Genomic DNA, 15052 nt, shown 5'->3' with positions numbered 1-15052 from the left:
GCAGGTGAAGTTGACGCCGCCATCTTGAAAAGTGCCCTCTGATGGTGTATATTTTCGCGCCTGACAGTATTTCTAGTCGACACTTTATTTCCCCACCAACACCCGCATGTTCGTACCCGTTTTATTTCGGTGACGATTGTTTTTTAGCTAGGCGTCCTGCGAGCTTCATGTCGGCGTCTCGCGGCACACGGATCTTAATCGGTACGTACTCGCTCCTCCGTGCAGTTCTCGCTATCGGCGACAGGAGTGCTGAGGTGCGCGAGCGGAGCTAGCTAACATGCTAACGGAGCTCCAGCGTCCTCCGAGTGTCGCGCATGCGGAAGCGGGAGGACGGGCCGGGCAGAAGGCGCGCTGGCCGGCTGACTGGCCGTTTCACAACCGCGTTTAGTCTCCTGCTCGCCGTCCTGGCTAAACGCGGCCCGGTTCGTTTCCTGGTACTTCATCCTAGCTAAGCTAAGACGTAAGCTAAGCTAGCTACATAGGTCCCTACAGCAGTCAGCTAGCGTTAGCTAATGCCGGGCCCTGTCGAAAAGGGCATATTGGGGGTAATTCAGAGTAATTTAACTAGTCGGGCAGCCGGTGTGTTTATACGTTTAATATTTCATAACTCTGTTATCAACATTAGCGTATAGGTGACTAAGTTAATAGCTACAGCCGTTTTCCTCCCTTCGGTTGAGTTGTTGAGCTAGCTTGGCTAGTCAGGCGTTATGGTAATTGTGGGTCTCTGGGTGTGGGAGGGGGGGCAGCTAGTCTAATCTTCCCACTGGGCACGTTTAGATGTGCAGCTAACGCTGTAGATCACGACTAAAGGAAAGCAGGCTGCCCCCAAGATATCTAGACGTCCTCCTGTCTGAAATGTCTGTTCGTCCATCTGTCTCGTGTGGAGACTAGCGAGCTAGATGGATCACCTAAATGGCTCGTTTAGTATCGTTTGTTAGGTGGAGCGTAATTATATGAAATGATATGAACATGCCAGTTGCTAACCAGTTGAGAGTTACCTAGTTTGCCAGATTGAAGCTGGTGCACCTATGTGGAGGGGGGTGGGTTAAAGCAACAGCGCAGTTCTTGGTGTGCCCGGTTCGTTATTTGGTTAGTAAACGTATGTAAATGCTGGAAAGATTCCCCCCCTGTTACTGTTGTCTAAACCGAGCAGTACATGTACACTGTAGATGTCTAGATGGTGTCTTCATAACACCCCCCCCCGTTTAGTGATGCTGAGAAGTCCAGGAACTCCAGCAACACACCCCAGGTTTTAGAGTTTTAGTTATACTATTATTTTACAGTTGAATTTACAGTTAATTCTCATAAACATGTGTTTCCAGAAACTGTAACATGGTTGTGACATTTGTAATGGTTACACTTGGTCATGTGCTTAGCACCTTTAAGTTCATGTTTTTGTTCTTGATCTGATTCTAGAAGTAACTTTTAATGAAGTAGTTATTATGCACAGTGTGTGTTTCACTTTTAGGTCGGTTTTTAACCATTGTGCTGATTGGCTTTGGCCTTTTCAGCAGCTAGAAGCAGCGTGTTCTTGCGGTGGTCTGGAAGAGCATATGCGGTCTTTGTCTGGTCAAGCCTCGTACAGGCTATTAATATGCCTTCCTTCCTTTTGGCTTTGCATGGCCATCAAGATGGCTGTTTTTGTAACCTTTAACCTGGTGGCTTGTTTTCTGCTTCACTCCTGAAGAAAAGCCATGTGTATTGATGCTGGACTGGCCTGTTAATGTGGCGTCCAGATGAATGAAGGCCAGGATGATTAACTGCACCAGAGAGGTCTGATTTCACCAGATGAGCCATCGTGTTGGTGTCAGTTGACCAGAGAAGATTAATGTAGTGTATGTTATGTTGGTGTGCTGCATTTAAATGGTATACTAAGAGTTTCCAACAGAACAATATAGATGATGCTTAATTTCCTAAAATTATACAGATGAAATTGCCTCTGTGTGTTTGTCTAAATATGTTACATTTTTCACGTTTACAAGGAGAAAGACATTTATATCTGTTGGTAAAAGAAGCTCCTTTTCTGTATTTTGACGAATTAATGAATAGATGACACCATAAATGTTTGAGACATGCTAGTCATTTGATTAAATATTTCCTTTCAAAACTGAAAAATGTCATAATAGTTTAATTATTACATTGTATATTTTTGGTGTGCTCTTTGGGTCATCATTGATTTGGTCTTTAAAAATTACTGAAAATGAAAATCTGTTCAACACAAATAGATTTCTCTCATATTTTTTTCTCCTCTTTGTTACTGCAAATGTATAGAATGCTAGAATCACAGAAGTCTGCATTTTTACTTGGGGAAAAGTTAGTCAAGTGTCTCATTGACACGAACCCTGCAGAAAGAAACTTCTGAAGCTATTTGTGGCAAGAGGTAGCAATACTTTACAATGGGCCAAAGAGTCTCGCATCCTCATCACAGTAGCCAACTGAGCCAAGCTGGGGATCTCTCCACTGTTACTGTGGCGGTAACATCACAGTGGACAGGCTCGGTGTCCTCTGCTGGTTTTATTTGTTCAGATTGATATTCAGCAAATCCGCCCTGTGTGGTGTTTGGCGAAGAGGAAGCCTGCTGTTCAGAACAGCTCCCGTTTGTTTTCAGATGGGTCCTTTTAAGGGATGTCCTTCACGGGGGAAAAGTTTGTACAGCTTTGTTTCTGCAATATTCAGGTTTCTCTCCGTATCGATATGGTCACAAACATGGTGTGCTAAAAATGCTACGTTTTGGTTAGAGGTTGTGTGGCGGGGGCATGACAGTTTACCTGCTAACCCTGGTGTTTTGTTCCAAGTGTGCGTTGTGTTGCTTTGTGGTAGTTCTTACCTGCTAATGGTGCCGTTGTGTGTTGCAGGTGTGTGTTGAGTGTGTAGCCGGGGCAGAGGCGTTCTCTGCACGCTGCATGCGGCCTGTTCTGTAGAACCTCTCTGCTGCCTGCACTGCCTGGAATGGGCCAGACATCCCAAAGAGCTGAAGAATTCTTTTCTTTTTAATCAGAGATTTTACCCTCTGAGCCGTGTTTCACTCAGGTAGACTGTGCACGACACACCACGACACGACACACCCCACCTTCCACTCTCACCCCTTCCACCGCTACCCAACATGTGGAGGTATTTGGCCGCTTTGATGGTCAGATGGTCGGACATAAACGCTATCTGACCACACGTTTATCTTTCCTGCTGGTGGTGAGGCGGCGTCGGATGGTCACGTCGTGCTCGTTTGTCCCACAGAAGCACCATGTTTTGGAAGTTTGACCTGCATACGACGTCGCACATCGACACGCTGTTGGACAAGGAGGACGTGACCCTGACGGAGGTCATGGACGAAGAGGACGTTCTGCAGGAGTGCAAAGCCCAGAACCACAAGCTGGTGGACTTCCTGGTGCGGCCACAGTGCATGGAGCACCTGGTGCGCTTCATCACCCAGGAGCCCAGCCAGGACATGGAGGAGAAGATCAAATACAAGTGAGTTGATGCTAGCATGCTAGCCTGTGCTAGCACACTGCTCACAGCCCTGTTATGATGGGACACCAGCGCCAACTTCCAGCACATGCCATCGTCTCCTTTTTGTGAGCACCACTCTGAGGTAAAACTCTACGTTGTGTAATGTTTTTTTACTCCAGGTACCCCAACATATCCTGTGAGCTCCTTACCTCAGACGTGGGGCAGATAAATGACAGGCTGGGTGAAGATGACGCTCTTCTCCTGAAGCTCTATGGCTTCCTACAGAGCGAGCCCCCCCTCAACCCTCTGCTGGCCAGCTTCTTCAGCAAAGTCCTCAGCATCCTCATCGGCAGAAAGCCTGAGCAGGTGTGGGCGTGGCCTTATTAGTGTAATTATTATATTGGATTGAGTCAGAGCGAAACTACGTTCAGATTAGAGTTTTGACCAATCGTGTGTGTGTGTGTGTGTGTGTGTGTGTGTGTGTGTGTGTAGATCGTGGAGTTCTTGAGAAGGAGAGAAGACTTTGTGGATGTAATGATCAAACACATAGGAACCTCAGCCATCATGGACCTCCTGCTCAGGATGCTCACCTGCATTGAGCCTCAGCAGCTAAGACAAGACGTTTTAAATGTGAGTCCTTCCTCCTCCTCCACCACACCCTCCCCCTCTACCATCCCCCTCCTCTAACGCACCATCCCCCCATCTCCACCGCACCACCCTCCTCTACCATCCCCCCATCTCCACCACACCACCCTCCTCTACCATCCCCCCATCTCCACCGCACCACCCTCCTCTACCATCCCCCCATCTCCACCGCACCACCCTCCTCTACCATCCCCCCATCTCCACCGCACCACCCTCCTCTACCATCCCCCCATCTCCACCGCACCATCCTCCTCTACCATCCCCCCATCTCCACCGCACCACCCTCCTCTACCATCCCCCCTCCTCATTTAATCTTTTATGATAATATCCAGTTAAAAAAATTCTCCTAAGGAGTCACAGGAGAACCAGACCAGCGACATTAAGCTGCGTGTTTGTGAGGCTCCTCTAACCCTGAACCTGTTGATCTGCAGTGGTTGAATGAGGAGAAGGTGATCCAGAGGCTAGTGGACATGGTCCAGCCCTCCCAGGACGAGGACGTAAGTCAACACCCTGTCTGTCCCACACATATGAACCCAGGCCATATTTACTGCAGTACATCCTCACATCAGTTCTGATATGTATTGCATCATCTCTCAGATACCTATATTTATGTATGTATGTATCTATATATGTGTGTCTGTGGCCAAGATTTAAATTAAGCTTTGGAAATTCACAGTTCTCCTTTGGAGTGAACAAATTGGACTCTACATGTCCATAACCAGCAGCTGTCCTGTGCAGAGAGGTTCAGGCAGTGCTTGGCCTTTCTGCTGTACTTCTCTGTACATTTCTTCTGCTTCTTTGATAACATCTTGCTTGTCATGAGCTTTAATCAAGATGACTTGTTCTGTGGTCGTGATGTGGCCCGTTTGATTGAATTGCAACTATAGCAATGGCATTCTGATTGGTCAGTTTAGTTATAACAATTTAAAAGATTGCACACAGCATTGCAGGCCATCACTGTCAGAATCGGTGTTTAAGGTTATTAATATGAGTCCTGTCCGTTTGCTTGCTTACACAGAGACACTCAAACGCGTCCCAGTCTCTCTGCGAGATCATTCGCCTCAGTAGGGATCAGATGTTTCAGGTACAAGGCTCCTCCGAGCCCGACCCCCTGCTGGCCACTCTGGAGAAGTACGTCCATCCCCTCAGGGAAATCATACACTCAACTTGTCATTTATTCTGTTTATTACGTTTAAAACGTAATATCATGGTGTGTGCTTTTTCCCCCCCGACTGTTTCTTTAAAGATTTGTTGTTGTTTGGGTGGTCTGCCTTGGGTGTGTCCTCTGACACAGTGGGTGTGTTGTACTGGGATTGTGGGTGTGTCCTTTTGACGGTGGTGTGATGTTCCGTTTTCAGACAGGAGACTGTTGAGCAACTCCTCTCCAACATCTTCGACAAAGAGAAGAACGAGTCGGCCATAGTCAGCGTGATCCAGATTCTTCTCACCCTCTTTGAGACGAGGAGACCAGCGTAAGGGCTTCCGTCCACATGCTTGTTTTAGTCACGTCTGTGCGTCTGTACTCCTGTGCAGGAGGGGGTGTGTCTCTCTAACGGAGCTCCTCCTCTTTTTGTGGCAGGTTCGAGGGCCATCTGGAGCTCTGCCCCCCCGGCCTCAACCACCCGTCTTTCTCTGTCAATCAGAGCATCCTGGAGGCGGTCCGACCCCGTCTGAAAGATTTCCACCAGCTCCTGCTGGAGCCTCCCAAGGTGAGTTGTGCTGGACCAGGCTGAGGTCCTAGTGGGTATGAAAACATCTCAGTCGGTGTTGAAGAGCTCCCAGCAGCGTCCACCCCCAGCAGGGCTTGCAACGTGACTGACCTCTACAGTTAGAGGCTTCTCTCTGTTTAGCACATTTTGTTGAGGATATCTTGGTTTTCACTGTACGTAAAGGACAGTGAGTCGAGAGTAAGGCCAAAACTTAGAATGGTTTTGAATAAACATAAATGGTATGTGAGTGGTTTTTATGTGTATTTCTAGCAGAACAAGAGCACTCGTGGTATTCTCGGGAGGCCAGATTTGATAGAATATCTTATTCAGATGTGTTGATTTATATATGAGAGCCTGCTTATTTTTGTGTGCTGAGTTGATGTTCCTGAAAGAGTGTGGTTCGGGACACTGAGCTGCGGGACATAGGGACACTCGGGCTGGGTGGAGGTGAATACTCTCAGTCCTGTACTCCACCCCTCCGCATCTTCACTGCTTCAGCCTCCATCTAGGAGCTTGTGTGCTACATCCACTTTTTTGTATTATTCTAGGCCTGTATATACTACGTTAATGAACAGCATTTAAGATCTTTTGACACATCGCACATTTTCACACAGCAGGTTGTTATCGGCCTCACGTGAGTTCACCAAGTGGGATCTTCTGTCTGTTTTTCATGTAAAGTACTTCATGGTTGGCATGTGTTTGTGATCAGAAAGCCCCGCTGAAGACCACGTGGGGGGTGCTGGACCCCCCGGTGGGGAACACGCGGCTCAACGTGGTGAGACTCGTAGCAACCCTCCTACAGACGGGCACCCACGTCATCAACCAGGAACTCATCAACCTCAACATACTGGGAGTCATCTTGGTGAGTCCTGCTCACACGCCCCACAGTCCCACGCCGTCCTCCATACGCCCCACACGCCCACGCCGTCCTCCACACGCCCCACACGCCCACGCCGTCCTCCACACGCCCCACACGCCCACGCCGTCCTCCACACGCCCCACACGCCCACGCCGTCCTCCACGCGCCCCACAGTCCCACGCCGTCCTCCACGCGCCCCACAGTCCCACGCCGTCCTCCACGCGCCCCACAGTCCCACGCCGTCCTCCACGCGCCCCACAGTCCCACGCCGTCCTCCACGCGCCCCACAGTCCCACGCCGTCCTCCACGCGCCCCACAGTCCCACGCCGTCCTCCACGCGCCCCACAGTCCCACGCCGTCCTCCACGCGCCCCACAGTCCCACGCCGTCCTCCACAGTCCCACAGTCCCACGCCGTCCCTCCACGCGCCCCACAGTCCCACGCCGTCCCTCCACGCGCCCCACAGTCCCACGCCGTCCTCCACACGCCCCACAGTCCCACGCCGTCCTCCACACGCCCCACAGTCCCACGCCGTCCTCCACACGCCCCACAGTCCCACGCCGTCCTCGGCACGACATTCGTCCCAACGAGCCATGTTAAAGAATGAATTTGTAAACATAAGTTGTCTTAAAACATTCCATGTCCTGCTTTTCTAATAAGTGTTTTTGTTTACAGGATATGTACTTCAAATACATATGGAACAACTTCCTCCACATACAAGTAGAAATCTGTACCGCCATGATTTTAGCCATGCCTCCCACCCAGAGCGACACGGACATCAACAGGGATGATGACAAAGAGCCCGTCCGAGAAAACATCCTCATCACACACGTGAGTGTTGGGTGTACGCACACACACACCCTCGCCCTCCCTGGTGTGTGGCGTGCTGTTTACAGTTCTCCTGCTCTTTTTTTTGCAGCTCTTTCAGAAGTGCAGACTCATCCAGAGAATCCTGGAGGCCTGGAGCTCTAATGAGAAAGAGCAGTGAGTAGCACAGTCTCCAACACACACACACACACACACACACACACATGCACTCACACACACGCATACACACGCATGCACTCACACACACCCACACTTTTTTTCAAGGCTTTTCTTGTTTGATTTAAACAAATCAAATGTGTGGTGTCTTTGCAGGATGGAGGGGGGGCGTAGGAGAGGCTACATGGGGCACCTAACCAGAATAGCGAACTCTATAGTGCACAACAGTGACAAGGGGCCTAACGGCACCCAGATTCAGCAGCTACTCTCAGGTGTGTTCGCACCCCCACCACCTCCTTCCACTGCTCGGCATTACCCAGACCTCCAGGGTTCCACGGGTGTCCACTGATGTGTGGTGTGATGGAAACCCACTTTTGTCTTTAGTAACTCTGATGGAGCTATTTGCTTATATAGGTATGAGTATGTTAACTATGCAGGTATAGTGCTGTGTCCAACACTGTTGAGTGATTTTGAGTACATGGGTCTGTAGCTTTATTGAGCACAACCTGCCAGTGCTGTTGCTGTGGGTGTCTGACTGCTGGTTGTTGTAGTTTTTTGGGCTGGTAGTCCTGACTGCTGGTTGTTGTAGTTTTTTGGGCTGGTAGTCCTGACTGCTGGTTGTTGTAGTTTTTTGGGCTGGTAGTCCTGACTGCTGGTTGTTGTAGTTTTTTGGGCTGGTAGTCCTGACTGCTGGTTGTTGTAGTTTTTTGGGCTGGTAGTCCTGACCGCACGTGCCCTGTGTTCCAGAGCTCCAGGAGGACGAGCGGGATCGATGGGAAGCCTTCACATCCGGGCAGCTAGCCGACACAAACAAGAAAAACACTGTAGACCTAGTACGTTACATCAGCCCGCTCACCACAGCTGATCTCAGTGTGATAACCAGCGTCCCACGTGCTACATTAGGCCCACGTTGTCCGTCTTTCTGCAGGTCAACACGCATCATATTCATTCATCCAGTGATGATGAGGTAGATTTCAAAGACAGCGGATTTCACCACGACTCTTCCCTGCAACAAGTAAGTTCAGATTGGGTCGAGCTCGGCTCTCGCGTCTTGCTTATTTATGGGTGACCGTTGCTGTCAACTTCACTCAGTGAACTGTATGTTCTATTCTAATTCAATGCCTAGTGAGGCTAACGTTTCATTATTTTAACTAATGATGTTTCTCACTGTCTCATAACTGGTGTGCACGATTTTAAGACTAAGCAACAGCTAACGGTGAAGCTAACATGGAACAGAATAACCGCCATTGGCATCTGTGGTTACGATGGTGGAGATGGTAGATGACTAGCTAGCGTGTTCTGCTGAACAGTCCTTTGGCTGTTAGTGCGCCGTGGAAATGGAAGCGAATCCTCACGCTGGCGTTTCTTAGCTTGAGTGGTTAGTGGTGGATTTGGTGGTTGTTACTACAGCCCTGTGTTTTCAGAGGCTCAGAAAGGATCAGGCAGTTAGGTGGAGGTCGTTCCTCACACGCTTCTCCACCATCCACGTCATGCTACTCACAGCTCTGTTCCTCTAACTACAGAAATAATCATTTTTAAGTATTTACATTTTTAAGCTTTTATTCTTGTGTTGAGTATAAATTCCTGTGTGTAGTAAACACTAACACGGTCAGTCTTTTAAAAGTAGGCCGTTAGCTGCTGCTTGGTCTTTTTTAAGTTTAAGACTGCTTTTTTAAGAATCAGACTGTTTGAAATGTGTGAGCTTGCCCTGTAGTGTTGAGTTTATATCATTATCGCTGCTCCTGGGTTGGCCAGGCCTTTTCTGATTATCAGATGCAACAAATGACGTCCAATTTTATTGAGCAGTTTGGCTTCAACGACGAAGAGTTTGCTGATCAGGACGATGTTGTGGAGTGAGTACTTGAGCTGCATGATTCTGTCTTGCCAGAGGGGGCGCTGTTTCTTCCAAACACAGGCCTTGTGCCTGATCTAAAGTGGCATTGTCATGCCCCATGGCTGCAGTTCCCTGCCTGATTGGCCTTGGTCTGTGTCTGGAACCTGGGTCTTGTGCACTGTAAGGGTTTGGGTTTAACTGAGAGGGTGGGGCTATCTGTGGTGTAAGGGTTTGGTTTTTATAAGGGGGTGTGACCTGTTGGGATGTGGTGGGATTGGTTTGTGGTGTAGGGATTGGCTTTTGTGGAAGGTTGATTGTAATTTTTCTGTACGGGTGATCATTTCTGGGTGGGACGGGTCTGTTGTATTGTGGAGTTTGGGTTTTTACTGAGTGGGAGGGGCTTGCTTCTGTAGTGATTGGGTCTAATAGGGGGGAGGGGTCTGTTGAATCAGCCGTTTTAGGGGCGTATTTCAAGTTGAGGGGTGTGTGCATGGCCATGTTCTCACCCTGGGATCTCCAAACTTCCATCTGGACGTCTTTATGCACAGCTCATCTACAACTGAAATCTAACACGTCACACAGAGATGATTTGTCGATCTACAAAGACACTAAACCTGCCTCCAGTGAGTTCTGTTTGTGCTGGATAATCCCAAGAGGAGGCTTTGAGATCCCTCTTCTGAACTGTGCAATTATTACTGTACCTTTTGTCTTAAATCTGATATCATTTCAAGTAAAACGGTGTCACGGTTCCCCAGTATGTCACTAGTAGGGGTCGTGGCAGTTAATAATTCATAGCTGTGTTATGCTGTGCGGGGATCAAATGCTCGTCTTGTTCTGTGTGTGATGTATCAGTGCTACTATGAATGAACGGGTGCTGTTCTTGTGTGTGTGTGTGTGGGTGGGTGGGGTGGTGCATGCTGGGACCAGCTGATGTCGCCTAACTGAACTCTATTCTCTTTCAACCTTGCAGTATTCCCTTTGATAGAATATCAGACATCAATTTTTCCTTGAATACAAATGAAAGTGTAAGTATGTCCATGTGTGTGTGACAGAGTTGTTGGGATAGTGGTCCTTCATCAGACCTGATAAAGGAGCTGTCCAAAAATGTCTTTTCCTCTGCAAACCTTGTGAACTGAACTGTGGGTGGAAACCTTGTGTGCTTTACTGAGTTGCTTCTTTTACTGTGTGTGTGCGCGCGTGTGTGTGTGTGTGTGTGTTCCTGCAGGCGAACATGGCCCTTTTCGAGGCCTGCTGTAAGGAGAAGATCCAGCAGTTTGAGGACGCTGGCTCAGACGAGGAGGACATCTGGGATGAGAAAGACGTGACGTTTCCTCAAGACGTGCAGAGACGTCCCAGGTGAGCACACGCATACACGCAGAACACGTTCATTATGAACACAAGGGCTCAGTCAGATAATGCCTCTCCCTCTACCCCTCTACCTCTCCCTCTACCCCTCCCTCTCTCCCTCTACTTCTCTCCCTCTCTCCCTCTACCTCTCTCCCTCTCCCTCTCTCCCTCTACCTCTCCCCCTCTACCTCTCCCCCTCTACCTCTCCCCCTCTACCTCTCCCCCTCTACCTCTCCCCCTCTACCTCTCCCTCTCCCCCTCTACCTCTCCCTCTCCCCCTCTACCTCTCCCTCTACCCCTCTACCTCTCCCTCTACCCCTCTACCCCTCTCCCTCTACCCCTCTACCCCTCTCCCTCTACCCCTCTACCCCTCTACCCCTCTACCCCTCTCCCTCTACCCCTCTACCCCTCTCCCTCTACCCCTCTACCCCTCTCCCTCTACCCCTCTCCCTCTACCCCTCCCTCTCTCCCTCTACCCCTCCCTCTCTCCCTCTACCCCTCCCTCTCTCCCTCTACCCCTCTACCTCCCTCTACCCCTCTACCTCTCTACCTCTCTCTCTCCCCCTCTCCCCCCCTCTCTCTTCAGGAGCGCGGGCAGCACAGACAGTGAGGAGAGTACAGACTCGGAGGACGAGGAGGTGAAGCGTGACACGTTTGAGGCGGTGAATACTACTAATGATGACCGCATGGAAGTGGACAGTGGGGAGGGTGAGAAACACACACACCTCATACACACTCAGGTTATATCCTATGATACATAATTATAATAATGACTTATAATTTTAAAATTAACTTTTTAGAAAATGATCAAATAGCCTAGAAATTCTTATTAGAAGATCTTTGTTTATTAATATAAAATGACATTTAGAGGTGCAGCAGGGGCCCAGAGGGGTGTGTGAACAGGCCAGCCCCGGGGTACATGAGGGTGTGGGGATAGTTGTTCAGCCCCTTCACTGAGGACACGCCTCCCTCATCTCCTTCCAGGACCGGTGTGGACAGCCAACTTTGATGACATCCCCATGGATACAGGGGGAGTGTCTGCCCCGCCCCTCTCCTCCCCCGGTTCTTTGACTGAACCTGCCACCTGGAACTCGCCTACCAACACTGTAGCCACGGAAACAGGCTGGGCAGACTTCTCCAGCTTCACACCTGTCAGGTGAGGGCTTGGCTCCTCCCCCTGGCTGCCCGGAGGCTCCTCCCCCCAGCTGCTCTGCTGTGACCACGTCTACGTGTGAATGACTGTAATGTTCATGTGCTGGAGCCAGTGGTGTACTGTGTGTGCGCCAGGCTCAGTCCTTCCTTGATTAATTTTTTAAGTATTATTATTAATTTTTTCCCCCCACAGCCCCAAAGACCCTCTGAGGAGCAACTCTCCAGTAGCCATGGAGACGAGTGCGGAGACGATGGACCCTCTGGGTGTGAATGCACCTGCAGGTGAGCCCAAACTCCGCCCCTTCTGGCGTCTGTGCCGTAGCCGTGCGCCCTCCGGATCAGCCGCTAAACCCTCCCACCTGCTGCAGGGGCGGAGCAGTGGCCTGCCGACGAGCCCGCCCACACCCCCGTGTCGCCCGGGGCGAAGAGCGGGGGCGGGTCCGACACGGAGGAGGAGCCAGTCGGGGACCGCGTCACGGAGACGGTCACCAACGGCTCCATGAAGGAGACTCTCAGCCTTACTGTAGATGCCAAAACCGAAACGGCTGTTTTCAAGAGGTAAGCCCCTCCTACCTTCCTACGCAGGACCGCCCCCTCATCACGCCCCCCCAAGCCTGACTTCACCTCACTCCGCATGAGGCCCCGCCCCTCCCTCCGCCCCTCCCGCAGCGAGGCCAGGGACCCGCCCACTCGCTCGGGGCTCCTGAAATGTACAGCTGTGTGTCATTGTACTGTGTGTTTTTTTTAATGTCGCCATGTACAGAGCCAGTGTCTGTTTCTGCTTCGAAAAACAAGTGTTTCCTTCAGTGTTGAACAGCAGCCCTTACACGTGCCCTTCCTCTCTCTCTCTGCGTGCGTGGGGACTCAGGGTGTTGAAATCTTATCGGTATGTACAGCCAATCAGGGGCAGGGGCAGCCCTCTGCCGTCTGTGTCTTCATGTCGGCCGTTGGGTTCAGATTTCTGATCCTGTTCCGTTAGTTTGTTTTTTTGTTTCATTGGTTATTTCTTCATCTTCATTTGCATGTTTGTCGGACGCACAGGTCGCCGATAGTATGAAACCCCCCACTGGCCCGCAGAATTATAGGAGAGTTGAGCAGTTTTGAGAGGAGCTGCTGGTGTGGGGAGGTCTTTGGTGTGGGCGGTCTGTGGGCAGGTCTATACTGCCGCCTCTGGTCTATACTACTGCCTCGGCACGTATCTCATGAGCGGGCCCTGGCTTCCGCGGGCCGGCCGGCGTGCGTAACACCACGGCGGCTGTGGGACGTTCTCTTCAAATCTGAACTGGACCGCAGGGTTCATGGCTACGTCTGCTGTTGGTCTAAACCTCCTCCGCACTACAGCCAAAAACGTATTAACTACTCCAGTGACCACAGGCTTCACAGTTGGTGAAACACAATCTTCCACAGCCATTTGGAGTTTCAAAAATCCTGTTGCTAAGGCGACGGCTTGCTGGTGCGCCCAGCCCACACCCGATCATTTTGCATTTTGTCGTCTCGTGTCCTTCTTCAAAAAAAGTCCCCGTTGCAGACACGCCCCCTTTCTGCGGACACGCCCTCCCCGTCACTTTCAGCCCTCCTCTCCGCTTTCCCCGTCTGCTGCCCACTGTGTCGTTATCATCGTCTTTGTTTTCGCCACTCCGAGCCTCATTTTCACGTTTTGTTTACCCCAGTGTTGCTTTTGACTCGGCCCTCGTGCGTGTACGCGCGTGTGTGTTCTGTGGGGGCGGAGGCGGGACGGGGCGTGCGGAGGGGGAGGAGCCCTGTAAAACCGTTGTGCTGCCTTCTTTCAGTGAGGAGGAGAAGCGATCTACCTCTGAAGACTCGTCTGCCCAGTACGTGGTGGGTGACGGCGGAGAGAGCGACAGACCCCTGTCCGCCCCGCCCACCAGCAGCTGTCAGAAGTCAGGGTAAGAGGCAGCGCGCGTGGCCGCTGTGCTGGGGGGGGGTGCGGGACTTTTGTGAACCGCTGTAGTGCCTCCCGACACTGAAATAAACACCAACTCAACCCCCCGACTGGCCGTAATGTTTATTGGAGCCTTTTCCAGCACAATTAGCTTCACTGAGTCAGCTCTCCCACTTCCGTCTGACAGTGCAAAGCACTTAGAAGAGAACACGAAGGCCGTGTGTGAGGCTCTCAACGGACCTCTAGACAACGCCGCTCCCATGGACGAAGCCAAGTAAGTACGGAGGAACCTCCCGCTGTCTCTGAGCCGCAGGACGCGCGGGTGTGAGGGGCGGCGCTCTCGGGCGTGGACCTCCAACCACGCGGGGCTCCGCACCACACCGCAGGCTGCCAGAGATGTAATGAAGCCTGGTGTTAATTTGGCTTCGTTTTGTCGGTGAACAGTGAAATAAGACCATTTTCCTTAACTTCTAATGTCTGTACGGGGACCCCGAGTTGTCTTAAGTGGTGTAAATTTCTGTGGGGTAATGGTGGATGTTGGGAACAGTAAAATAAATCCCTCGACCAGAGCCTTAAGTGACTCCTCTCTCTCGACCCCCAGAATAGAGCAGCAGGTGCCCTCCCCCGATACCGTGGTCAACGGCCCCGTGTGAGGATTCTGCTCCTGCCACACACGCTCCCACCACTAGGGGGCGGCAGCCAGCAGAGCAGCTACCACCGGCGCTGTGCTAACTTCACCAGATCAGGACCAGCAATATTCATATTAGACAGCTGTACAGAGAACCCGAACTGTCTGAAGAGCAACGTACTCTAATGGATTTGATTCCCCCCCTTTTTTTCTGCATTCGTTTATATACTATTGTTCTAATGAGGTGATCTGTCTATCTTGCCACTCAAAGTTAATAGAAATGTTGCTATAGTTAAAAAAAAGATTGTATGAATAAAATATTTTATAAAAAAAACAACAACAAAAAAACAATGTATACAGAAAGGAGATTTAGTAACCAAACGAGACTGATTGGAACACACCGTGTGACCTGAAGATAAGCTGTTTTGATGGGCTTTTCTCTTGCACAAAATCTGCTATTTAATTTCCAAGTAAAAGCAACAGCTACCATGAAAAGTAAATTGGCAATCTGATGGTCTGTTTTATTCCTAATTGTATTGTGAGGGGTG

At 50.5% G+C, this 15052-nt stretch overlaps 1 protein-coding gene across 3 annotated transcripts; it reads left to right on the top strand.

Annotated features, from left to right (window-relative positions):
* On the top strand, nucleotides 1–15004 carry ppp6r3 (protein phosphatase 6, regulatory subunit 3). Of its 3 annotated transcripts, none has more exons than XM_077022325.1 (25): nucleotides 2–201; nucleotides 2856–3111; nucleotides 3232–3465; nucleotides 3624–3810; nucleotides 3937–4074; nucleotides 4521–4586; nucleotides 5108–5220; nucleotides 5448–5561; nucleotides 5669–5798; nucleotides 6508–6660; nucleotides 7332–7487; nucleotides 7576–7640; nucleotides 7797–7912; nucleotides 8388–8473; nucleotides 8569–8655; nucleotides 9447–9493; nucleotides 10445–10499; nucleotides 10700–10830; nucleotides 11408–11529; nucleotides 11806–11977; nucleotides 12167–12255; nucleotides 12342–12531; nucleotides 13764–13880; nucleotides 14064–14150; nucleotides 14478–15004. In XM_077022325.1, the coding sequence occupies exons 2-25, from the start codon at nucleotides 3104–3106 to the stop codon at nucleotides 14527–14529; spliced, it is 2715 nt and encodes a 904-aa protein (XP_076878440.1). In that variant the 5' UTR covers nucleotides 2–201; nucleotides 2856–3103; the 3' UTR covers nucleotides 14530–15004. The 3 variants fall into 3 exon arrangements, with proteins under 3 accessions (XP_076878441.1, XP_076878440.1, XP_076878438.1); XM_077022323.1 differs by having other exon boundaries at nucleotides 9396–9493; XM_077022326.1 differs by lacking the exons at nucleotides 13764–13880; nucleotides 14064–14150; nucleotides 14478–15004 and adding an exon at nucleotides 12842–13727 and having other exon boundaries at nucleotides 1–201; nucleotides 9396–9493.
* Nucleotides 15005–15052: the final 48 nt, after the last annotated feature.

This window comes from Brachyhypopomus gauderio, chromosome 11, assembly GCF_052324685.1.
Source record: "Brachyhypopomus gauderio isolate BG-103 chromosome 11, BGAUD_0.2, whole genome shotgun sequence".
In the NCBI taxonomy this organism is placed as follows: Eukaryota; Metazoa; Chordata; class Actinopteri; order Gymnotiformes; family Hypopomidae; genus Brachyhypopomus; species Brachyhypopomus gauderio.
This window is presented reverse-complemented; position numbering and strand designations above follow the sequence as displayed.